We start from the raw sequence: 27,171 nt of genomic DNA, 5'->3' as shown, positions 1-27,171 counted from the left end.
GTGTATGTGTATATATATATATATATATATATATATATATATATATATATATATATATGTATTTCCAAATTGTCTGTTAAGACACTGGTATAGCATTGTAGCTAGCTTACTCCAAGCCATCAGTATTTGGGGAGGACTTCAAAAAATGTTCTTTTGATGGTTAATTAGTAGCATCTCTTTCATATAAGGAAAGCAGAAAAATGCCTATTTACTGAAGATTAACTATAGGTCTGGAAACCACAGGGAGGAGCTGGATTAATCTGAGTTCATTGCCAATACCCAGGGACTAATGTAATGATATAGTTGATTCTGTTGTAGCAAGCCGCTAAAACAATTTTAGAATAGATACTCGGAGAGGGTAGGGATATGAATACAACTATTCCAGCCCTTTTGCCCTCTAACATAAGCATTGTGAATAAAAGACTGCATTAGAATAGTCTATTAACAAATATTTTAAATTTTTCTTTATTTCAGAACTGTCTTTATGTACAGACATCATAAAAAAATGCACATATAATGGAGATTTTTCCAAGGAATAGGAGCTGGAAATAAAAGTTAAGGGCAATTAGGAGAACTGAAATTGTCCCACAGAAGCTCTGAGGATCACACTTCTTTAAATGTCCTTGATAACCTCTTCAAGTTCTTCCTTTGTGAACATGTGGAAATTCCGGCCAGGCTGCACAGTGGCTAGCTGGAAGAAAAACAGAGAAGGGTCAACAAGCTGGGCTCGATTAGCCTGCTGTGAGCCCCGGCATGGGAAGGAGAAGCTGTACTGATGACGCAGCTGTTCACTAGAACTAAGGGATCTGCTGTCCCAGGGATATCCTTTCCGGCAGCAGGTTCCCAACATAGCTCTGACTCCAAAATAAAAATTCTCATTGACCAAATTTTCTATTTTGAGGTTAACCCACCACATCATAGTTAACCAAATGCCTGCTGTCACTGTTACTTTTTGAAGTTACTTCAACAGGGATCACAAAAGCAGCAGCAAATTATTTCCTTTAGAAATATATTATAAGCATATTTGCACACTCGGCAAGTCGAGCTTGTGTGCGTGACCTTGCGTTAATGGCCGCTGTATTTTAATTTCCATCAGTAAAATGGAGATAATGGTAACACCCAACTCAAGAGCAGCTCTGACGATTAAATGTGTTAATATATGTAAAGTGCTTTTGAACAGTGCCTAGAACATTGTAATAAGCACTGCATAATTGTTAACTATTTTTGTTTGGTAGTATTTTCTCTAATTTGTTCATATGGCAACTTAACAAAAATCTGTTTTGTTTTTTAAAAGGACTAAGAAGATTCCATTACCAGTGACAGGAAATCAGTTGTGACTGAATAACCAGCGGTCCATGTTATTATGTATTTAAAGCAGTAAAAGATTAGGATCAGAAGCTGGTTAGTTCCAACTTTAAGTAAAACTACCGAGTTTTCTATCATCTCTGCTGACAACAGTCTCACATTTTATGGCAATACTGAGGAACAGGTGCCACTTCACATTTGCCTAAAAAGCTTTTTTGTGTGTTTAATTTGTTTTAAATGTCATTGACTCATATTCTTTTTTTTTTTTACTTTAAAATTAAACATACTAGGGCTTTTTGAATAGTCTTCATTACCGATATTTACTATACCGTATTTTGCCACGTATACTGAATGCGCTCCGGTGCATATTGGGTACCCACCTTTTTGGTCCAAACTTTCAGGGGGAAAAAATCTTTCGTTTTAATTTTTAATTCAAATTTTTATTTGTTTACATTTAGGTAGTTTTTTGTATTATAATGGAAATTTAGCATTTATTTTTAATATATTATGGTACAAGAAATTTTATGAAATAATTACAAAACACAAGAACAGGTAAAAGATACAAGAAATTTTCTGTACGACTAACCAATTTATGATATTTATGCATCATAGAAGGCCAAGAACTCTTCATTGTTGCAAGTTCATCCTAAGTTCAACAAAACGATTATCGTATTCCAGGGTATTATACAGATATCGTTATTGATTTCTAGAGTTACATAACTCATAAGCATAAATAAAAGAATTAAAAACATTTATATAGATACAGAATTAGTACTACCCATGTATAATGCACATCCTTATTTTTCCCTCACAAATTTGGGCAACAAAGTGCACATTATACATGGCAAAATACGGTAATTTGAAAACTTCCAGAATTCGCATAATCCAGTTACATGTGTCTATTATTCTCTGCCTCATCAACAGGTGAAATTTAGAAAAGACTGTATCTTAAAACATCTGAAGATCTAGTCTGGGAACAGGCTAAAAAAAACGTTCCCTCAAAGCCTTCATTTCAGTCTCCACTAGATTCTCCCAAAAGATCTATCCAATTACATGAAATGTCAGAAGAATCCAAATATATTTACAAAATACATGTTAAACAACTCACTCATGTCCATACAGACCATGAATTCTATTTCAAGGAAATTAAAATATGTAAGTGGTATTTCTGCTTCTCTTAAGGACATGAGGAGAGACATATAAGGTCAATAAACCAGAGAAGAGTGAGGGCCTACAGAATTTTTTGGTCAGATCAATCATGGCTCACAGGCTCTCCTCCCAAACCATTATAGGGGCTAAAACCCAGACACTGCGCAAACACTTGACTACAACAGTCCTATAGAACTAGGCTGCAAATCAATACTAATAGGACTTGAAACCAAGTATTGCCTTCAGGAAGGTACTCATCATTAGATGAGTAGAAATCACCCCTTGTATTTGCATAATGATAGGTTTATTTACATAATTAGTATGAAAGATACTTCTGTTTATCTTACTTTAGTTTCGATAAACCTCTGTGAAGCAGGTAAAAGATATTTTCTTTCATTGATTCAATCAATAATTAATGATTAAGCCCCTGTGGACTAATTACAGGTGTACCCGGCACTGGGGATCCAAAGATGAAGAAAGCCTCTTATTCACTACCAGTGCTAGACACCCAATGCACTCAGTGTCAGGTAAGTGGTACAACAGAGTGGAGGCACCAGAAGTAATCGAGGGGGAGTTCAGGAAGGCTTTGAGGAGAAGCAATTTTTGAGTGGTGTCTTTTCAAGCACAGCAAGAATGGGTCAGTTGAGGAGCAAAAGGGCTGACTGTGTATATGCATAAAAGCGTGAAACAAGATGATTTATTTATAAAACTAAGTCATTCTGAATGTCTGGAGCAGAGGCTGCATGTGGGATGAGACGAAATGGAGAGAGCAGGAGGTCAGAGCTCATAGAGAGACAGGAGCCAAAAATCAGACCTGGGTTCAAATCTTGACTCTACTATTTACCAGTTCTGTTATTTTGGACAGGGTCCTACCCTCTCAAAACCTGTTTTCTCCTCTGTAATATGGAGATAGGAATATCTATCTCACAGGGTTGTTGTAAGGATTAAAAGAAATAATTGCATGGAGAATGCAAGGTGCCTACTGACTTAAGAAGTAGTGAATTATCATGCCATGGCAAGAAGGTTGGACTTTATCTTGTGACAGGAGCCAGAAAAGAAATTTTTAAGTGAACAATCAAGATTAGATAGGAAATTCAGAAAATCTACTTCAGTAGCACGATGAGGTGAAATGGAATGAAATGGAGGAAGGCAAGGCTAGAGGCAGAAGGAAATGAGGACCTGAACAAAAGAAGGCACTGGAAGTAGGGATGAAGAGGAGGCACTGATACGAGTTATTTATAAGGAGGCAAAGATACAATTTAGTGACAGGAAAGTGAACTCTTCCAGGGTTCTGCTGTGACTGACAGGTTCACTGGTTATGTCACCAACTAGAATTAGAAATATAGGAAGAGAAAATGGTTTTCAGGGGGCGGCCTGTTAGCTCAGCTGGTTAGAATGCGAGCTCTGAATAAGGTTGCCAGTTCGATTCCCCCATGGGCCAGTGAGCTGCGCCCTCCACAACTAGATTGAAGACAACGACTTGAGCTGAGTTGCCGCTGAGCTGAGGGTTCGATTTCCACATGGGATGGTGGGCTGCGCCCCCTGCAACTAGATTGAAAACGGCAACTGGACTTGGAGCTGAGCTGCGCCCTCCACAACTAGATTGAAGGACAACGACTTGACTTGGAGCTGATGGGTTCTGGAAAAAACACACTGTTACCCAATAAAATTAAAGGAAAAAAAAGAAAATGGTTTTCAGGAGAAGATAAATTTAGTTTTACAATTGTCAAAAAATTTGAGGTGTCTGCTTTAGAAAGGTCAAGTAACAGGTCTAAAAAGTGACCACGCACCCTGACAAACAGGAGTTATCTTAGCAAGGAGCCGTCTCGGAAATAATAAGAACAGAAAAATGGTAGTAACTGAGCAATAAATGAGGTGAGGCAGTGAAGACAATAAATATAGATTCTGTTTGTAAGAGACCTAACAATGAAGGTTAAAAACCAGGAGGCACTGAAGAGCAGTCAGCAACAAAATGCAACAGACTACTGATACACACAACATGGATGAATCTCAAAATCACTATGATGAGTGAAAGAAGTCAGACACAATAGAGTACATGGTGCATGATCTACTTATATGAAGTTCTAGAACGTGCAAAACAAATTGATAGCAACAAAAAGCAGATCAATAGGAAGGAGTGATTAAAAAGGGACAGGAGGGAACGTTTGAGGATGACGGAAATGTTCTTTATCTTGACTGTGGTGGTGGGCAGAGGGGTTAAATTCACTCAACTGTAATGGGTACATTTTACAGGATGTGTATTATACCCCAACAAAGTTGATTTTTTAAACAAAGACAGGACACTAGGTAGAGGGAGGGGTTAACAAAGGAGGCTTTGTTTTTGTTTTTCTCAAGAAAGATGCAACTTGGAAATTTTCCTGTTTTGAGGGGAAGCAACTGTAAAGGAGAAGCTGGTGATCCAAGGGACAAATGATGGAGAAGGGTCCTAAAAGAGATGGAGGACGATGGGCTCTATAGCAGTGGCTCCCTAATGCCTGATCTGCTGACACTGACCATCAGACTCATCCAAGGACATTTCAAAAATACCGATGCCAGGCCTCATTTCCAAGGACTGATGAACAGTCAGGTTTGGAAACCATGAGGTAGAGCATTGGTGACTAAACAGTCTTGGACAAGTGAAGTGCCCTTTTTTTTTTTTTTTTTTTTTAAAGAAAGGGTTTATTTATTTTTTTATATATATATATTTTTTTTACAATTTTTTTTGCCTTTTTTTTTTTTTTGTGTGTGTGTGTGTGTATGTGTGTGTTTAGAGCCCACTGGCCCATGTGGGAACTGAACCGGCAGCCTTCGGAGTCAGGAGCATGGAGCTCCAACGGCCTGAGCCACCGGGCCAGCCCTGAAGTGCCCTTTTTTAATGCGCAGAAAAACTAGTCGGGTATTAATACAGCTGGTGGTGGAGCACGGATGAGATACCCCTTTTCAAAGCAGCACTGCAGATGCAGTGAAATTGAAAGAGTCTATCTTTGCCGTTTCAGATGAACCAAGCAGGCCTTAAAACCTTCACAGTGAAATCAAGAGCTACACTTGAATGACTAGTGAGGTAACAAGGAGCTCGTGGCAGCAATGCCAAGCACCTATCTCATCCAGTATCAAAGAACTGACAAAAATCCCTCCTAAGAATCAGACGGGGCTAGCATTGCATATGTTGTATCTCATGCTCTCAGAATGGCAAGGGAAGTATTTTTAGATAGCTAAGAAGGGGAAAAAAACAACTTACTTAAGAAATTTTCCCATTTCCATTCCAAACCCCCCGCTTCCAATTACTGCTCAAGGAGCAAACCAACTGACCACCCTCCACCCCACCCGCAATCCTCTCTCCAACTCGCCTCAGACCTTCCTTAGGTCAGCCTGTTGCTTTGGAATACAATTTTGGCCCTGCCACTACAGCCTATGGAACCTGGCTCCGCTGGTGAGACAATCACCAACACCACCCTCCAGTACTCTCTATTCTGCTACCCGTAACCAACGAATCAATCCTCCACCAGGGATCAACCCAAACATGCATTTTCTCAGTCCATGCTGCATAGCATACAGCTGACAAATATCCTGGGAAATGATGATTGGTTTAATTACTGATTTGTGATTATAGCCTCAGTTGCCTTAAAAAAAATTAATTGAAATATAATCTACATACACATGTGCTATGCCTCCAAGAGTAATCACAATCCTGACTTTTTACAATTTATTTTGTGATTCCAGCCTCAGCTAGTATTTTAATGTGGCCCAGCAATCCTTTTACTCATCCTTATCCGTCTTCCCTTTTCCCTATCCATCGGAATTTTCCAAATATTCCCCGTTCTCTTACTTTCACTGTTGCATTCACACACCCTCAGCAGGTGATCTAACAATCACCAGAGAAATACAGACCCTCTCTCCCCACTCACCTCCAAAGCCACCTTATCTTTACTCATCATTACCTCCTTTTCTCCTATATACTCTTAGCATCCTACGTAAGGGCATTCGGAACCCGGTCCACGCTTCCCCAGTGTCATCTCTTACTATCTCCCTGTCTTACATGCATCTTACACTCCAGCATTCAGACAAAACCCCCAAAGTTCCCTTTATGCACACTGTTATTTTATATCTTTGAGCCTCTGTATGTGGCTGTTCCCTCTTCCTGGAATACCCTTCTCTTCCTTTCTCCAGATAATCACCTCTTCCAGTAGGCTTTCCTAATGCCCCAATATAAGTTATATGTTCTGTGACAATCCATTCTTATTGCTGTTATAGAAGTATCACCCCAAGCTGTATTATCTGTATGTTCTCTACACTACACAGTATACAACTTGAATGGGAATTGAATTTTCAGTGGCCGTATCCCTGGCATCTAGCATAGCACCTGGCATACAATGGGTATTCAATATAATGCCAAATGAGTTCTACTTTTCAAAACCAATTCCTTCATTTGTACCATGCCTTCCCTCTTCTAGAGCTTTTCCATCAATATCTAACCTCTACTGTATTTCTTTCAACTTTTTCTATCCACTACCGTGTTTTCCCGAAAATAAGACCTAGCCAGACAATCAGCTCTAATGCGTCTTTTGGAGCAAATATTAATATAAGACTCAGTCTTATATTTTATATTATATAAGATCCAGTCTTATGTTATAGTAAAATAAGACCAGGTCTTATATTAATTTTTACTCCAAAAGACACATTAGAGTTGATCGTCCGGCTAAGCCTTATTTTCGGGGAAACACGGTAGTTTCTTTTCAGTCTACAAAAGTATTTTTAAGTCTTTCCTATCCCTAAAGACAAAAATCCTTTTCTTTAACGCTGCCTTCTGCTGTCACTAACATTTTGAGAAAGCAGCACTCTTGTTTTGTCCATATCAGCACCTCCCCTTCATCCTTTAACTATGGAAATCTGGCTTCTGCCACTCCACTTCACTAAGTTGGTTACTCAGAGGCTATCGATAACTTAAAAACCGAGCATACAAAATGTGATTATCTTCTCTATTCAATCTTCAGCAATGGGAGCTATATGTGAATAAAAAACAGTAAAATAGAAAAATACCTCTATGTTAGTTGCATTCAGCTTCTCCTCCATTACTTGTTTGAGGATGATGAGTGAAGACTTGATGGCTTCTTTCAGTGTCATAGACTTGAAACATAGAGGGTGAGAAGAGAAGCCATTAATTGTACATAATCCCTCCTTCCTTCAAAGATTTCCCCTGAATCTCCCTGAAGAAATGATTTAGCAAATATTATTAAATATCTTAAGTATAGTACATTACAAGTATCTCTAGAATTCAAGTAAATGGTAAATAAGTAGAATACATTTATTCAGAGGGAAAAAATGTCTTATTTAGAAACAGAACAAAGTCACCAACTTTCATATGGTAAGTGACCTTTGACGGAGGGGAAGGTCTATGATTCTTTAGTTATCTTCTTTTAATTTAGAAGCAAGATAATAGTGATGATATCCTATGAATAATCACTACCAAATGATCTACGAAGGTAGCCCAACGGTTTAACAAATCTTTTTACACCATTTTGTACCTCATTTTTCTCCACGTGTAGAATCAATACTGTGAGGGGTTGATGTGAGCAGGCATCCCTACATGAACCACCCGAATGATGAAAAAGGAAGCCTTTAACTACAAGTCATCCAAAATCATGTCTTCCCAACCCACAGATAAAAGTGCCAAATGCCCACTTGTTTCCAGAGCCAGATTACTAAGTATAATTCTTTACTGTTAAGTAGAGCTATAATGATGAAGGATAAACAAATTGTGGTACATCTAGGCCATGGTATAACACTCAGCAGCAAACTATTGGTGCAAAAACGGAATGGATCTCAAAAACCGTATGCTGAAAAAAAAAAGGCCGACAAAAATACAAACTGTATTATTTCATTTATGAAAAGTACAAGAACAGACAAAACTCATCTGTAGTGGTAAATGTGATTGCGCGGGAAGAAGAGAGACGGACTGGAGCTTTTTCAGGGGATGATGGAAGAGTTCTATATCCTATTTTACGTAGTGGTTACAAGGGGATGTACAACTGTCAAAACCCACAGCACCAAACTCTGAAGATGTATATATTTTATTGTAGGTCTGTTACAACTTTATTCAAAATAATAACAGCATAAAACTTTTGAGAATGCTTAATTACCTTGTGGTAAACTTCTTGCAAGGAGCTCTGAGCACCCTCTGAAGCAGAGCCAATTGCTCGAGCGTCACACTGTACAAAGGTCCCAGATGGGTCCATATGAAACCTGCAAAAAACCCCAAAAGAGGATTAATATGCGTAAAAATGGTGGCCTTTTGTGTAACAAACGTCTCACTAAAAAATATAAATGCTTGGCCTGCAGCCAGGAAACTCCACTGAAATACTAAGGCACAGATTCCAAAGACGTTCTATGCCTGGAGAAACCAGATCTTTTAAAAGGTGTTTAAGAAAACTAACCGCTTCTTCAGGAATTTAGAAGACAAGTATAGTTATAGTTGTAGTTATAGTACGTATACATCAATATGGCACTTGTGGATGCCTATACACAGTATTTGAGGACAGAGATCAAATCAAAATTCCAAAGCAAAGCTCTAAAACATATCCTGTCTACAGTAACAAAGTTACTTCTAGTCCTTTCCAGAAGTAGCACTGGTTCCAATAAGGGAGTTCTCCAGAGAATCCCCAAATCTCTTTGTATAAACAGCATCGAATCACTGAAATTTACAGTAAGAAGCCCTTTGCTTTTTACAACTCTACAATACAATCTCAGTTGATTTCAACTACCAGTCCCCATCCCAAATTAAAATAATTCTCCCAAAAAAGAGGCAGGAAAAAAATGGCAAAATAGTTCTTACAGCTGAGGTCCTTTCTCATCAACTCCTCCGAATAACAGTGCTACTCCAAAGGGACGAGACTAAAATAAAAAAACAAGACGTATTAGGATAATGGCTATGAAACAGGGGCGAGAGGGTCTGGGAAAGCCACGTTCAGAGGACAGATTCCTAGGGCCCACAGAATAACGAGGACACCTGACACAGCTTCCCACTCACCATAGCTCCTGGGTCTGCATCTTCTTCTCCGAATTGTAGGGCCAGATTGGACACGGCCTGGGTCACACTCTCCACTGTCATCGTCTCATTGTAGGTGAACCAGTGGTTCTAGAAGAGCAAAGCATGGTCTACCTTCCAAATACGAAGGACACTAAAGCAGCCCACCATCTCACTACACACACCCCTGTGAACTGTGCTTGGAAACTGGAGGTTTAAGCTCCAGTGTGTTTTCCTTAACACTAAACTCAAAGGCTTGGGACTCCATGAGAAGAAGAGAAATAGCTGTGGAAATACACTTTTATCAAAAGGACTCTAAGCAATGATGGACTGGAGGATTACTCCCTTGAAAAACAGTTAACCCCTCACAGACCCAAGTTTAGTGTTTTTCAAAAAATGAATGCAAATCGCTGAGTGCCACTTTCCCTCAAAGACCCTCTCTTAGAATCTTTCTATTGATGTAAATTAAAGGACTTATTTTTACATAAGTACTGTCAGTAAATTTGCAAATGAGTGCAAAATTTTTTACCCATCACATATTTTTTTCTTACTAGTCTATTCTCCAGGCAGCAGGTGCTCAGTTATAAAAAAAAAAAAAAAAAAAAAAAAAAAAAAAAAAAAAAAAAAAAAAAAAAAAAAATCAGTATTCCTGACCAGTATTTGGCACTTGGTACATATCATTACTCACCACAGGAGAGCTGTTATTTGCAAGCCCAGCAGCAAAGGCAGCTGGGAAGAAAATGTCCTTTAGCTGTGTTTACCTCCCGCTATGGTGCTCCCATAGAAAGTCAATTAGGGAACAGAATGCAGCACAATGCTTGTTTATATAAGGCAAATCAGAAAGCAAGAGACTATCAATGCTATTTACCAGGGCTTCCTTAACGCTGCAATGTTTGGATGGCTAGATTCCAAGCCTCAGAAAGTTGTAACTAGGGATTCTACCCAAATCACTCCTAAGAGCGACATCTGATATTAACACAGGTACCTGTAGTGCAGCCCAGGCAGCTATAACATCACAAGGAATTCAAGCATCATGGTAAAAAGGAGAGATGATGCTAATTTTATTTTACCTGTGTCTCCACTCTGGCTTTATCAATTAAAGTCTTAGCATCAGCAATTAGCCCACTCATGGCACAACCTGCAATGTAAAAGCAACAGTGACCCAGTGGCCAAATCCTTGTAGAACTCTTTCATCCTCTCAGGAAATACAGACATTCTGGAGTGGAACCATGGCCACCATTCAGCAATCCCATAGCAATATACCCAAGAGCTGAGATGGGAAATTATCTGCACTGAACACAAAGTATGATTATATTACAAACCAATAAAAAACCATCCACAATGACATAGAAGTCCAGCTACTAAGATAGAAGACAGAGAAGGACAGCTAATCAAACATGAATTTCCATGTATTACATTCTTAAGCATCCCTTTAGCACTCTTTGTAGACCATGATACTTTCAAACTAAGCAAATACCAACATTCAACAGGAAAAATAAGGAAAAACAATAACCATCTCACTGTGAGCTACAATGGAAGACCTTAGAATAAAATCAAAAGCCTTTTCACCTCCCTGACCAAACACAAACCAACTAGTTATATTAGAGGGAAATTTGCCTGATGTTCCAAGATGCCGAAGTTATGGCTGTTACTTTACATACCATGACTCAAATTTAAATCTCCAGCCTGGATCTCACTACCATGTTTGAAACCTATAAAGCCAAATGACTCCCTTAATGTATCTACTTGGATACACCACACACTCAAATCAAGTTATTTCCCTTCTAGACGCCATCTTCTTCCTTTGCCCTCACAACCAATCAGATCCCCAATTCTACCAACCTCTGTCTGATGAACCTATCAGGCTTTAGTCTTTACCTCTCCATTCTCTGGCCACAGTCCTGGCTGGTTAAAGCCTGCATCATCTCTTTGTTCGGATTTTTAAAAATTCCTTACCTGGTCTCCCTGCCTCCAGTCTCAGGCCGCCTTACTCTACCTTCCACACTCCTACCAAAATCGTCTTTCTAAAATCCTAACCTGATCACATTACCTCAATGTTTCAAACGTTTCCTGTGTGCAAAAGGATCAAGTTCAAGCTCTTTAGCATGGTAAACAGGACTGTCTGACTCCTGAGTCATTCCTTGCTGCAGTCCATCTTTCAGTCACACCAAACTACTTGTGCCAGTACTTTCTATTTTATACCACCAAGATTTTGCTATTCTCTCTGACTAGAATGCTCTCCCCTGCTACACCCCGACATTCACTCCCTTGGTAAATACTTCCTTATCTTTTACAATTCAACTCAGCTCAAGCATCACCTTTCTGGAATCCTTTTCTGAAAGCCCCCCTACCACTGACCCCAAGCAAAGCTAATTATTTTCAACTTTGTACCCCTACTGAGCACATACCTTACTAAGCCTTTCTTAATACTTACATCCCTTAATTGCATTTACTTTTATACACGTCCATTTCCACAATTAGACGGTACGCTCTTAGAAGATAAGGACTATGTCTCATTCCTCTCTGCATCCCTGGTAACTAGCAGAATGCCTGGCACATAGTAGGCTCTCAATTCGTTGAATGAAGTGACACTGACCTACCTCTATAAGATAGGTGACTTCAGATAAAGTAGATACGATGTTCTAATCTTAAAAGACAAAATCCCAGTTTCTATATCTATGAAAGGGGAAATGTCAAGCTCCCAGAGTCACCACAGCATTTGGTTCTGATGCCCTCAAACAGCTGATTATTTTACCAATGTTTCGTTAATTTGATGACTAGATAGATAAAGAAAATTTGGATAGCCAAGTAAAATGCCATGCTATAAATAAGCAGAACTATTCACTACAGATGCCAGAAGCTAAGGCAGGGGAATTGTAACGAAGATGAAAAAAGGAGGCGGAGTGGGAAATAGCAGGAGATGGGGAGTAAAAAGACGTATCTGAAAACAGAGGAAGAGGACTGAATAGACTGGTCAAAGTCTGTTACTCTTATGCTCTGAGTCTTAGTCCCTCTGAAGACCTTCCATCTTCTGCTTCCCCAGAATCCCCTGCACTTGGTGGCCTCCTACCAGGGCAGGTGTTATATATATACATCAGTGAAGACCCAGCAGCCATCATAGGGAGCTGGCCTATGATTCAACCTTTACATGTTTCAATAACCGTCACATTTGCCAAGTCTAAATCTGAGGGAGAAAGGAACTTCTGGGAGTGAGTCCTACAATTGCTTCCCACTCCTCTGTGGTCACCCTGGCCCACTGCCTGGAACGCAACGGCTAAGCAGGCAAAGTCCATCCAATGGCCCTCCCTGGGAACAGGAAACACTAATGAGCCACATCCTACGGAGAAGCTCTTACCTATGTGAGCATCAATCTCCACGATTTTCTCAATGCTGCTTGGCTCCATGAGTGGGGAGGTAATCCTCTTCTCCACAGCTAGGCACACGCCCTCTGATGTCTGGATTCCAATAGCTGTGGAACCAAGCTAAAGAGCAACATGTTAAAGTTATCATGTCTCACACACTCACCAGGAATCTCCGTATAGCTCCACAAGACAGATGCTTTAATCAGTCATAGCTAGTACACAGGGAGAATGAGGAGCACCTTAAGAAGTACTGTTCCTGTCGATGCTAAGAGCACTGATGTACAGAATTTTGTGCTTTAAGGGGGAAGTCCAATAAGGTCTTAAAAATTCCTGGAAAACGATCATCTCTAAGATGATCAAACCACCACCATAAAAGTATTAACTTCATTTTTCGAGGTCACTAGCAGTCCACAATATAGCTTAATTTCATCTCTCCATCTCCATGGCACCATCCTCGTCACCCACCCCTTTATGCCTGTTTCTTTACCTACAAAATGGGGAGAATAATAATAATACCTACATCAAGAAGGGTAAACACATGCTTCAACAAAGGGTAATAAACAAAATGCTTAAAATGGTGCCTAGCACATAATAAATGAGCGACAGAGGTTAGTTATTACTTCAGCAGCCTCCTACTTAAGTCTCCCTATTTGATTTCTTTCCCCCAATGTGTCTTTCATGTTATGGCCTGACTGATCTAACAAAATTCTATTTTCATTATACTTCTTCACTGTAAAGAACTAGTGTCTCCCTATATTGCCTGTAACATGAAATTCAAATAAGATTCCAGAGCCCTCAAAACCTAATCCCACTTTCTCTTCCAACTTTATTACTGATTATTCTCCAACAAAATCCCTCAGGCACAGTCCAACCCATTTTCTCATGCCGTATCATCCCCTACCCTTTCACCTCTGCTCATGCTATCTCCCCTGGAAGACGAGCTTCCCTCTGCCTATCCAAATACACCCCATCCTTCATAAAGCCTTTCCAAGAGCATGTGCTCTCTCCTCTGAGTTACCGTTATCTTTAGTTAGTTCCGTAAAGCAAAGGCTGCCAGTGTGAGCAACAGACTCCTGGAGCCTATTGCTACAAAGGATTCCAAAGAATTCCATGAATCATTATGCATCACACACTTAACATATAAAATATATCAGCTAGCCTGTGTGAGACAGGTTGGCTTATAAAATATGTTAAAATCTAGATAGTTTTCTTTTGTATACTTACGTTTATCCCCAGATATTTCAATAATACAATTCTGCCTAAACTCTACCCACCCTCTCCTTGGCGGAAACTGGGAAGAGGGAGAAGGGAGGAGAGGGAACTCTCCATTATAAGTGGACTCTGTAATATTGCTTTAATATAACCTACAAGCCTAGCAACCAATGTCCAGATGCTCAATCTAATACAATAATTTTGACACTGCCACAGATTTCCACTCTTTCCCCCAAGAAACGTACTCTAAAGCCACTTTTGCCCCTACCTCTGATGGCTATATCTCACCCATTCCCCCCATATGGTACTTCTTAATGATAATTACTACTTGTCAGCCATTTTTACTCATTTCTTCAGTTCCTTTCATACTACTAATCCTTACTATTATCAAGTTGCTTTCTCATTGGCTATTCCTAAGTTGCCAAAGCAACAATCAGGTTGTTTAAATGCCCAAGAGCCTGAATTTTCATACATCCTTGAGGGCCACATCACTATCTCTATCCTAGCCCACCCTAGCTGCAGGTTAGATACCATCTCATTATCTCTAAGCAATGTGGAAATTACTAGCAGTAAGGAACTTAAAGGAGAAACCCCCAAAATGAGGATTATTGTTGGCTTGCAGAACTATTGTCTTGGCTGAGGCTCAAAATAAATGCCACAGCTTGGAATTGTGATAGTCCCATACTTCATAGTAATGTATGGTTTTAATAAAAAGCAAAGATGATCAAAAGTAGAAACAGGCACTTGCAGCTGGCCCATCATCTTCTGTTCCACTATCTATCACAACGCTTCTACCTTCACTTGTATGTTTTCAACTACTCAGAATCCCTTCCCCTTTTCAAGATTCTCATATAACCATTTCCGCCAATACACTTTCTAGAAGAGGTAGCTTAGAAGGAAACATAATAGCTCTCTTCAATTATGTGAGGAACTAGCTTATGGAAGTGGTTTAAACATGCTGTGTGGTTCAAGGACAAAACTAAAGCCAACTGAAGGAAACTTCAGGAAGCTAGACTTTTGATTCAATACAAGGAAAAAATTTCTAAACCATTATGAATGGTTTAGACAGAATGGTTAAAACAGAAGCAGCTATCTAGTGAGAACTATTCTGTCACTAGAACTATACAAATAGAGGAAGTTTGGGAATGTAGATAGAGGTGACTGAGCACAAAGTGAAGGGTTAGACTAGATCAGTGATTCTCAACCGTTGCTAGACACTAGAATCACAGGGGGAGTGCTTAAAAATACTGACGCCTGAAATTCAGATTATCCATAGCCTAACAAATACAGATCCTAGGTAATAACTAACCTTAGCTTACTTTCTAACCAATATTTTTAACATTGGTTTGAACTCTTCGATTTTGTTACTAGATTACAGAACACATCTCTTATTTAGTCCTGACAGGGTCTAGTAAAAAAATCACAATTTTACCTACAGGAATACAGGTGATTTGTTAAAAATATCTCCCAGGTGCTAACTCTGGACTTCTATACCCTTCTCTTTATAGCCAAGAAGATTATAAATACAAACACATCCCCCCAATCCACTGAGAAAAGTCCACTTACATAATTATGCAACAGTTCTCTGTTCAAGAAGTTTCAAAATAGATCTTAGGAATAGGATTGAAATTGCTATTAAAATGGTTAATCATGGTTGATTAAAGGGAGATAAAGGAACATTTTCTAAAGGGATAGAAAAAAACACATTTACTCTGAATGGTCTTCTAGCAAAGTGTTAGGTTGCCGTGAAATTTCAAAAATTATGCAACTTGAGGGGGCCAGCCCGTTGGCTCAGGCGGTTAGAGCTCCATGCTCCTAACTCTGAAGGCTGCCGGTTCATTTTCCACATGGGCCAGGGGGCTCTCAACCACAAGGTTGCCGGTTCAATTCCTCGAGTCCCGCAAGGGATGGTGGGCAGCGCCCCCTGCAACTAGTAAAGGCAACTGGACCTGGAGCTGAGCTGCGCCCTCCACAACTAAGACTGAAAGGACAACAACTTGACTTGGAAAAAAAAAGCCCTGGAAGTACACACTGTTCCCCAATAAAGTCCTGTTCTCCTTCCCCAATAAAATCTTAAAAAAAAAAATTATGCCACTTGATACTGTACCTTGATAGCTTCAATGGCATATTCCACTTGAAATAATCTTCCTTCAGGAGAAAAAGTATTCACACCCCTAGAATTTAAAAAAAAAAAAAAAGGCATTAAAAATTGTCAGAAAAATATAAGCACAGATTCATTAAACTCAAGTTCCTTGACGTCTAGCTCGGAAGGCTACCAGATGTGCATGCTGTCATTATTCTCCTTTGCCCACAACAATCGTAGCTATTTTTTTATACAGTAACAGCTTTTCAAAGGAATGGAACCTATGTATAGAACACTTGCATGCACTGCCAGAAAGTCTTCAAACTGATCAAAATGAGAGCAAGTGACTTTCTGCCTCAATCATGAATCAATCTGGAATTCCTCTGCTAAACTCATGTGGCAAAACTATCAGGCAATTCCCAAGAAAATGCATTTGTCCTTATCCTCTTCCCATTATGTGCATTTGATGTTAATATCTTACTTTTTAGTAAAGTCAGTCACAGGTACAGATATATTTGTATGAATTAGTATTTTTATCTTAACAGGCTGAGATTTGTGTAGTTCCTAAAAGCGTAACCTACCGTGTTTCCCTAAAAATAAGACCTAGCTGGACCATCAGCTCTAATGTGTCTTTTGGAGCAAAAACTAATATAAGACCGAGTCTTATATATTATATATTATATTATATGTTATATTATTATAACATCATTATAATTATTATAATTATATTATGTTATATTATAATGTTATATTGTTATATATATAATGTTATAATGTTATATATATATAATATTATAATGTTATATTATTATAACATCATTATAATTATTATAATTATTATAACATCATTATAATAATATAACATATAATATAATATATAATGTATAAGACCCGGTACTGTATTGTATTATAGTATAGTATAGTATAGTATACCTGGTCTTATATTAAAATAAGAACGGGTCTTATATTAATTTTTGCTCCAAAAGATGCTTTAGAGCTGATGGCCGGCTAGGTCTTATTTTCGGGGAAACACGGTAGTTCATTCACTCAATACGTATTTACACCAATTTCACACCAGACTGGTTTTCTCTCTAAAACACTCCCTACCTATCCTTGTTCCAGTCTCTTGGAAATCCCTATGGGGGAGAGGTATCAATCACAGTCTTAGCTACAAGAGCTTTCAGCACAAAATGGATACTTTTTAAATATTTGAACAAATGAATGAAAATAGTTATTTATGATCCTTGGTTTATGGAGTCTGGGATTTTATAACATGTAAGATAATATAGTATAGTACAGTGTTTTCTAATTTATTTTATAAAAAACTTTTTTCAAAAGAAATTATATATATATATGTGTGTGTGTGCACACAAAATATACAACAGATAATAATACAAGCTGACATTTACTACATATCTACTATATGCCTGGCACTGTTATAAACTTTTAAATGATTTAATTCATTTACTCTTCAACACAATCCTATGAAGTAGTAGTTTAAGGTAGATACTATTTTACAGATGAGGAAGTTGAAGCACAAAGGTTAAGTAATTCGCCCAAAGTTACTCAGCATACAAGAGGCACAGCTGGAATTAGAATTTAGGCAATCTAACTACAGAGCCCAAGCTTTCAACTATTCCACTGGACTGCTGGGAATTGTTCTGGCTAAATCTGGGGTGAAAGGAGAATCCCACCATCCAAGCCTTTCTCTTGACCCAGAGCTAATATTCCTGAGGTCATTTAGAAGGAAGTTTAGGACTCTAAGGAAGTTTTTTTAAATCACTGAGAGAAAAGTCTGAGGACAGAAGAGCTGGGATTAAGTTCTAATTTCACTACTTACTAGCTTTAATTTCCTCAAATGGACAAACAAAAACCAAAACAGCCTACCCTGCCTCTGTCATAAGACAATTAGTTGAATTGTATAGAGTATGAAAGAACTTTGTAAAGTGCAAAGTACTGTGTGAATGTAGTATTTTCACCCTAATTCAGGAACTTCATCCTAGTGAAGTATTATTACTCCATCCTCCCTAATACGGGACTCTGCTGCTCTTGGCCCTCTCCTCAAATTTCACCTTTTCCCAGGGTTTATTTCATTTATGCCAAGTACCAACTCTAACTTTCAAATCTCTATTATCAGTTTTACCTCTTCCCTTTTTAATCTAAATCTGAGCATTTCCACTTGGATATCCCATTAGCACAAAACTCTCAAAATTTTCCAATCTGAAATATCTCTTTAAATCCAGCCATCTTTACAAAATCAACTCCATCTCCTGCCATTCCTACTTCTTTTTTATTTTAAAATACCTCCAATCTCCAGTTCCCGAAGCTAGGGAGTTCTGAATGATCTGACTCATCCCTCCCCATCTTCTCCCATATCAACCATGAGTCTTATCCATTCTTATCAATCCCTCCTCCGCAGTAACTCAACACTCTCTTCTTTCCATTCTCAATGCCCTCATTGCCTTTCACCTATTGTAAGAGCCTTCTGGTATTGACTCACTCTTTCCCCTAATCCAGTCAATTAATCTCTATAAGACACAATTATGATTATGCAACTTCTTAAAATAAAAATTAATGGCACACAGTTACCCAAACTCCTTAACCTAATGTTAAAAACCATTCAATATCTGGTACCATCCTGTTTTTCCCATATCTCCCACCATTCCCATACATGTATTATATGTGTCACACAGACGAGAATTTCCCAAACATGCACTGTGCTCTCCCACTGCCCCACCGTTCATCCTATATTCTCTGCCTCCAATATTGACTCTCACTGTCCATCTTCACGAAAATCTTGCTTTCTCAAGACTCAAGTTTGAATATCAGCTCCTTTGTGAAATTTTCCATGATCCTCTAATATTGAACATAGTCTCTCTCATCCACATTGTTGATGTGAATTTCTCTGACATGAATACATTTCTGATTCATACCGTACTTACTTTTTGTAACTAGCTCTTTAAAACACAGTCTCCCATAGGAGAGCAAGGATCTTGATTTTGTTCAGGGCTGTATGCCCAGCAACTTGAACAGTTTTTGTACACAGTAAACACTCCAGTACATCAGCTAGTTTTGAATAAAAAAGCTGTATTTTAGGCATTCTTGGGAAGATACAAAACTGAACAGCACAATGCAGCAATGAGGATGTTAAGTAAATGATCACAAAACCTGAATGAAGGCTTCCTGATAAGGGTAACAATTTCCATCACGCACACCCTAACTCAAAGCATATCACCCACAGATGATTCTCTTCAGTGCTCTAGAAGCTAAGTATTGACTAATAAAGTCATTTTGTAGCACAGTGGGAAACAAAGTCATTTTACAGCACAGTAGGAAAAGACGTCCGTTTTAAAACTTCACACCCATCTTCTATGAATCAGTAAAAGAATAAAAAATAAAAAAAAAAGTGGTAGTTCCAGGGGATAAAACCTTTGGATGGGGTCACACTATACTCGACAAGAAATGAAGCCTCTCAAGCCGTCTCGTACAAAGAAAACATCTATCTTTCCTGGCTTATTAAAAAAAAAAAAAAAAAAAAAAAAAAAAAAACCACCCACAGAAACTTAATAACTTAACTGACCAAAACAGAAACTGAAAGTTAGAATGTCTACAGTCTAAAGTATGTACAATTTAATATTAACATTTCTAAGCTCTGGACGTCTTTTTCGGTAAATACAACACTCTCACAACCTTGATTTCAAACACAGCTGGCGTTCAACGCGCTTGAAACTGACTTCCTTTGAACTCTTTAAAACTCAGGTCTGCAGTGGGACCAGCACGGTGAGAAAACTTCTGGGAACCACTGTAAACGCCGGTTCCTATAAAATCAGACCCCAGACGCCGTCTCTGGGCAGAGCTGAGAGTGCCTTCGCGCTCCCGCGGGAACGACACAGCCCAGCACGCCCGGCACTAGCATCTCCATCCAAGGAAAGGCTGCCCTAGTCTCACCCCTAAGAAACGGAAAACGAAATTGTCCCTGAAAGAGAAGGGAGCTGAAGTGATCAAACCCATCAAACACTCTCTAGTTGCCTTTTCTTCCAGGCAGCACGTTTACATTTTTTTTTTTAAAAAGGCGGTAGGAAAAGACGAACGGGGAAGGGGGTCACCCCGGGCCTCCCCCGGTGAAAGGTCGCCGTCCCTGCCCCTCAGGCTCCTTCCCGAAGCACGAAGTGGAGCCTCTCGCTTCCGCACCGATTTAGGACCCAGCAGTGACTCAGCGGGAGGACAAGGGTGGCCGATCGGCGCGAGTCTAGTTTGGGGAATCACTGCGGGCGGCTCGGAAGGCGAGAGAGCCCCAGGCCGGGCCAGACTCGGGTACCTGGGGAGCCCCATGACACGGCAGAACCCAGGCCGAAGCTGGGCCCCGGGCCAGCCCACCCACAACCCCAACTCCATTTCCGCCCACCGCACATACCTGTCGTACTCAGACCGGGTGAGGAACATGGCGAGGGCAGGAAAGGGCGGCAGCGGCTACGCGGGGATTTTGAGGTAACACGAGTGTACTGGAACCCAACTCACCCACACCGCCACAGAACCGAGACCCTGCTCCCAACTGCGCGTGCGCCCACGACCTCTTCAGCCCGCCCCCCCTGTGCCTGCCTCCTATTGGTTGGTCGTAATTCTAGCCAAGGTGATTGGGCCAACGGGCTTCCCCTCCCGGCTTCGGTTGGTCAAGGGAGGGCGGGACAGAGGTCATTCTTCCGCTTTAAATTGCAGGTGGTTGCGAGAGGCGCTGGGAACCAAAGTGGTGCGGTGAGAGTTCTCGTTTTAGACAAGGTGTGAACCCGCCCCAAGATTGGCAACCGAAAATGTACACGGACGGTTGGGCAGTCTGAACCCTGATGTGACAGGTCCCTTCGCCGGCTTCTGTCATCCCCGCCAGAGCACGTTGGCTCCATTTTCTCCACGGTCTCCACCGCCCATCCTTCCGCGCGATTCACCGGTCTTCCGGCTCGGGTGCGGGCTCCTGCGAGGTGCCGTGTGGAGGGCTCCAGACCTCGCCTGGGGCGGTGATGGGGTGCCCACAGGGAGTCTTGAGTGGGCGCCGTGAGCGAGCCCAGCTGCTTCCTCCCTCCCCTACCGTGGCTGTTGAGAAAAGTTGGTGGGTTTTAGTCTGTCGGAAAGTCCTCAAGTTTCTGCAAGGTCAAGGTCGTTTTACCAGCATCTCCCCACCTCCGCTGGATTCAGACACTAAGAAAGGTATGTAACCGGCTTGGAGAGTTAGGCATGTGGGTCCTGGAGCAAAATAAACAGCGGCAGAATAGCCAGGGTGGAGTGGAGACACCACCTGAATAAAGAAACCGGTAAGAACCCAAACTGAATTCTTTATGTACCTGTAATTGCCTAACGTATAAATATTTCTGACTGTACATAAACTAGAAATTACTACTTTTTAAAAAAAGACACCTGAAAGTGTGTGTCACTGTGTATAACTGGTGACTCATAAAGAGAAATACAGAAGCAAAGGGTCAGGAATTGTTTCTGAGACTATTACTATAAAAGACAGAACTTGGTACTTTGCGTAATGGCAGCAAAAGCAGGGAACTGGCATCTGGGCAGCTACTATAGACACTACCGTAAAAAAAAGGAATTCTAAAAGCCTTGTGGTAGCTATCTCTTTGAAAGAAAGAAAACGAGAGATTAGCTATTTTAAAAAATAATTGAATATAAACCCATATTCAGTCATCAGTTATACACCCCAAAATTGAAAGTGTGGTACATATGTACATACGATAGAATGTTATTCAGCCTTAAAAAGGAATGAAATTCTGATACACGCTACGACTTGGATGAAGCTTTGAAGGCATTACGCTAAGTGAAATAAGCCAGACACAAAATGACAAATATTGTATGATTATACTTATGTGAGGTCCCCAGAATAGTCAGATTCATAGAGACAAAAAGTAGAATAATGATTGCCTGGGGCAGGGGAAGAGGGATTGGGGAATTATTGTTTAATGGGTACAAAATCTCAGTATAGGATGATGAAAAAGTTCTGGAGATGGATTGTGGTGATGGTTGCACAACAGTGTGAATCCATGTAATACCACTGAACTGTATGCTTAAAAATGGTAAAATGGTTTGTTTTCCATTTTGCCACAATAAAAATAAGCAATTTTTTTAAAAGGAAAGTAATTGAAATATGAGTTCTTTGAAGACCAGTGCTATGTTTTATTCAGCCTAGAAACTGGCATATAGTAGATGCTGTAGAAATAATTGTTGAGTAAATAGACAAGTATTTCTTGATTGTTATGAACATGCTATCCACATTGAGATTAACATATGTGTCACTTGGAGAATTAAAAGTAAGTAGAAAATTCAGTATTTCAAATTGCTCTTACAATTTAAAACTAGTATTTTTTTTTTTAACTAGTATTGTTTTTAATTTCCTTGTGGTTTTAAAAAAAAGTTTGTTGGTCACAGCCTTTCTAGATGAAATCTGAGAGATTAAAAACTGTTCCTGAAGAAATGCCGATCATTTGGACATTAATGAAAGTTCTACACCCACAGAATGAGAACTTTCAGATATTTTGGTACTTTTTGCACATTTTTTGCCAGAAAAAGGAAAATAATCCCCTAACTGAAAGATGCTGTAATTATTTTACAGATGAAACACAGAGGTCTAAACTGTATTACAATAAAATGTGATATTTTCCTGTCCATAGATTAGAAGCCTCACAATTCCATTGGAAGTAAATGAAGTAGTTTGGTAAAGTTAATATTCCAATAAATATTGGAAATATTCAAATTTGTTAGCAAATGTCATATATGGTCACTTTTTTCAGACACTCCTGGGCAAATGGCAGAAAATATACTTAGGTGGAGAATTTCATAAGTGATTGCAGATCAGTCTAATCTTGGTCCCTTTGCTCTTCCTAAATATTGTGTCCCCCAAATCCAACTGTCCATTATTCTTTAGCAGCTACAATTTGTTATTTACATAAAAACATTTTAGATTTGGCTGCTTCACCTTGTATGTGATTTTTTTACTTCAATCATTTTGTAAGAACATTTTAAAATAAGCAAATGTTTTTAGCCAAGAATATTGGAAGGTTTAACTAGCTTTGACTCTTGCAAGCCCCTCAAGAAATAATAATTGGCCAATCCTGGCCAGTGACTAAGTATATTGCAGCTTCATTGCTGCAATGATTGGGACTCCTCTGATGGGCAGCTTTGGCTTGAGGTCGACCCGTCAGCCTAGCTGAAACTTTCTTAGAACTGTGCTACAGTCTGAGACACCGTCTACTTAACCTTTTCTTTTCCCTCCTTCATAGGCCTCAGACCTGTATCACAGTTTGCAGATTCTCCCACCTTCTCCTACTCCCTCCCTTTTATCTTTCACAGATATTTCCCCTAATGAATCTCTTGCATGTTGTTATGGGCTGAATCGTGTCCTCCCCAAAATTTATATGTTGAAGTCCTAAACCCACAACACCTCAGAATGTGACTATTTTGAAATAGGCTCTTTAAAGAGGCAATTAAGTTAAAAATGAATTTGTTAGGGTGAATGGTAATCCAACCTGATTGGTGCCCTTCTAAGAAGAAATTTGGAGACAAAGAGACACCAGGGGCATGTGTGTGCAGAGGAAGGGCCATGTGAGGACAGAGCAAGAAGGTGGTCATCTACAAGCCAAGGAGAGAGGCCTCAGAATAAACCAAACCTGTTGATACCTTGATCTTGGACCTCTGGATCCAGTTCCGGACCGCAGGCTCCAGAACTGTGAAAAGTAAATTTCTGTTCAGTACTTATTGCAAGCGCCAGTGGGAAAAAAATCACAATACAGCCCCTGGGACTCTGCAGCAGAGAATTATAGACATTATAAGAACCAACTACTAGTGTGACAATGGGCCTCGGTGGAGATAGAACATTTAACCACAGGATACCAAGTAACCATGTGTCCAGAACTGCCTGTTATGGGCTGGGTTGGTTCAGACAAACAGAGCAGCATCTATTGTAAGATGGAAATAGTACATCGTAGATGGAGCTCCATAAGTGCAATTGGGGCACTTGTAAGCTGCAGGACCAGGTAGCCCAGACCCCCATGTCACCCACCACAGCTGCACTAATACCACGACTAGCTGAAGGACGAGGAGGGGTAAAGCTGACTTTGATTTATGGATAAGTCAGCTCAGTATGTGGGTGCAAACCAAAATTATATGGTGGCTGCATTATAGTCAAATTCTTGAGAGGCTTTGAAAAACAGCAGAGCGGGAAAATCTTTCTGATGGGTGAAGTTGGAAACATTATCCCTGGTCATCTGCTTTGCATATAAGGAGAAGCAGACTGAACTAAGAATATAGAAAGAGATTCTTGGGCTGGTGTCAATGGCCCAGCATTCTGGTAGGGGACCATAAGGAAAAGGACCGGAAGATCAAAGACAAGGTCTGGGTCTGGGGTAGAGTCATGGGTGAATATGAGTGGGCATGAAGTGTGAAAATTTTTGTATCAAATCTTGAATCCACCGTGGAAGAGGCACTAAACAATCAAGTAGACAAAATGACTCATGCAGTTGTCATTACCAGCCACCATGGACCAGCTGATGGACATTGTATGGGTTGTAGTTTATCCCCCTCAAAATTCGTGTGTTGAAGTCCTAACCCCTAATACTGCAAAATGTGACTTTATTTGGAAATAGGGTGGTTGTAGATGTAATTAGTTAGGATGACATCACTGCAGTAGGTTGGACCCTGTGTCAATATGACTGGTGTCCTTATAAGCAGATGCCATGTGAAGTCAGAGATACACATTAAGAATGCCATGTGAAGATAAAAACAGACCAGGGTGATGCAGCAGAAGCCAAGGAATACCAGAGATTGCCTGCAAACTACCAGAAGCTAGGGGAGAAGCATGGAACAGATTTTCCTGCACAGCCCTCAGAAGGAACCAAGCCTGCTGTCACCTTGATCCCAGACTTGTAACCTCAAGAACTGTGATTTAAACAACCGAATTTGTGGGTTTTTTGTTAAGACAGCCCTAAGAAACTAATACAGGTACATAAATGGAGTGGCCACAGTGTCACAGATGGAAGCTATGTATGGGTCCAAAAGCAGGACTCCGCAACTTTCCAGGGCTGATCTAGCTACTGATGCCTAAATATCCAACCTATCAGCAACTCAGACCCCAATTCTGAGCCCCCAAATCACACTATTACTCAAGGAGAACAACTGGCTACTTTATGACAAGTTGACTACATCGGGTCTCTTCCTAGAGGGACCGGTGGTTCACTTTCACAGTGATAGATAGCTATTCTGGGTACAGGTTTTTTCCACCCACAGATCCTCAGCCAGTATTGATGTATTGGGGTTTATGGAATGCCTGATCCACAGGCAAAGAACCCTGCTTAACATAGCATTGGACCAGGGTACCTGCTTCATGGTAAAAGAGATGCAGGAGTGGACACAATGGTCATACCACACCATCCAGAAAAAGCTGACCTCAGAGAGCCAAAATAACTTTTTAGAGGCACAAGTGAAGTGCCAGTCAGAGGCAACACTGAAAAAGTAGGATGCTATCATTCAGGATGGGTTATACACATTAAACCAGAGGTCTTTATTACCCCAACAGGAAAAATACATGGGTCCACTTACCAAGGAGTGGATGCAGGAATAGCCCCACCTACCTTCACTGCCAATGATCCAGTAAAGGATTTTGTGCTCTCCACACCCACAAACCCAAAGAGGTTTCACTCCTTTTAAGGGATACAGGGTTCCATTGAACTACAAGCTGTGACTGCTACTGGGGTACTTTGGACTCATTCCAGAGACCAGTAGGCAAAATAAAAGCAGTCACCATCATGACAAGGATAATGACACTGATCAAAAGGTAACTGCTTCTTTTAGAGAATCCCTGTGGTCCACATGGGCATCTCCTGATACTCTCTTACCCCATGCTAACTGAAGACATGCAACAGAGCTGGCCTGAGAAGGGCATGGTTACCAGGAGCCCAGTCCCCTCAGGAATAAAGAGTTGGATCGCACCACCACCTACACCACCCAGACCTGCTAAGATGATAACTGAGGGTAAGGGTAATTTAGAGTGGATACTGGAAAAAGAAGAGAATAAGTATCAGTTGTAACCTCTAGACCAATTGTTGTAGTTCATTTCACTAACCTTCCTCTTCTAAGTTTTCCTTCAGGAAGAAAGGAGCATTGGGAACCATGGAAGAGCTTCTACTGAAACCTGCATGAAGAAGTAGGTCGGGCCAGTGCGGTGGCTCAGGTGGTTGGAGCGCCGTGCTCCTAACACCAAGGTTGCTGGTTCGATTCCCACATGGACCAGTGACCTGCACCCTCTACAGCTAAGCTTGTGAATAACAGCTCTCTCTGGAGCTGGGCTGCCTTGAGCAGCGGAGGGACAGCGTGAGTGGCTGGCAGCCAGCGTAAGTGGCCCACAACCATCATGGACTGCTGTGTGCTGCCATGAGCTGATGTGAGTGACGGACTGACGACTGGCGACCGACTGTCTCAGCCAGAGGGAGGCTTACGAGGCTCATAATACCAGCATGGGCCAGGGAGCTGTGTCCTACACAACTAGACTAAGAAATGCTAGACTGAGAAACAAGGGAAATAAAGGCTTGAACCAGAGTGGGAGGAGGAGGCAGAATAAAAGGGGGGGAAAAGAAGTAGGTCAGTGGGGCAAAGGAGTGAACGGTGGTGGTTCTGAAAATGGCCACTGGATTTACTGCTGTGCAGAGCATAGTTAATTGATGGCCCCAGCTGCTGTTATGTATCCATCAGTGTCTTCACAACTGAGGCCACACTTCCCACAACCTATTCCTAGCTAATGACTGAGCATGGTGGGGTAATAATACATGCTCATTTCTTTGAGACTTGGGACTCCTGTAATGGGCCATTTTGGCTAGAGAACTACCCATAAAGAGCTAGAATGACTTTCTTAAAGATACAGGTGAAGTGCCAGTCAGAGGCAACACTCTGAAAAAGTAAAGAAAGTAAAAGGAATAAAATCAGAAATCAATGAAATAGGAAGCAGATAGATAAGAGAAAATCAACAAAGCCAAAACTTAGTCCTAAAAGGACTG

The 27,171-nt window shown here is 40.4% G+C and overlaps 1 protein-coding gene across 1 annotated transcript; it reads right to left on the bottom strand.

Annotated features, from left to right (window-relative positions):
* Positions 1–449: 449 nt before the first annotated feature.
* On the bottom strand, positions 450–21,070 carry PSMA5 (proteasome 20S subunit alpha 5). Its single transcript, XM_081025317.1, has 9 exons — positions 20,547–21,070; positions 16,157–16,223; positions 12,831–12,957; positions 10,546–10,613; positions 9,479–9,586; positions 9,284–9,342; positions 8,592–8,694; positions 7,492–7,578; positions 450–691 (listed from the first exon to the last, which is right to left on the bottom strand). Exons 1-9 carry the CDS (start codon positions 20,573–20,575, stop codon positions 614–616), a joined length of 726 nt encoding a protein of 241 aa, XP_080881443.1. The 5' UTR covers positions 20,576–21,070; the 3' UTR covers positions 450–613.
* Between the last annotated feature and the right edge of the window lie 6,101 nt (positions 21,071–27,171).

Source organism: Rhinolophus hipposideros, assembly GCF_964194185.1.
Source record: "Rhinolophus hipposideros genome assembly, chromosome: 19".
Taxonomy (NCBI): domain Eukaryota; kingdom Metazoa; phylum Chordata; class Mammalia; order Chiroptera; family Rhinolophidae; genus Rhinolophus; species Rhinolophus hipposideros.
This window is presented reverse-complemented; position numbering and strand designations above follow the sequence as displayed.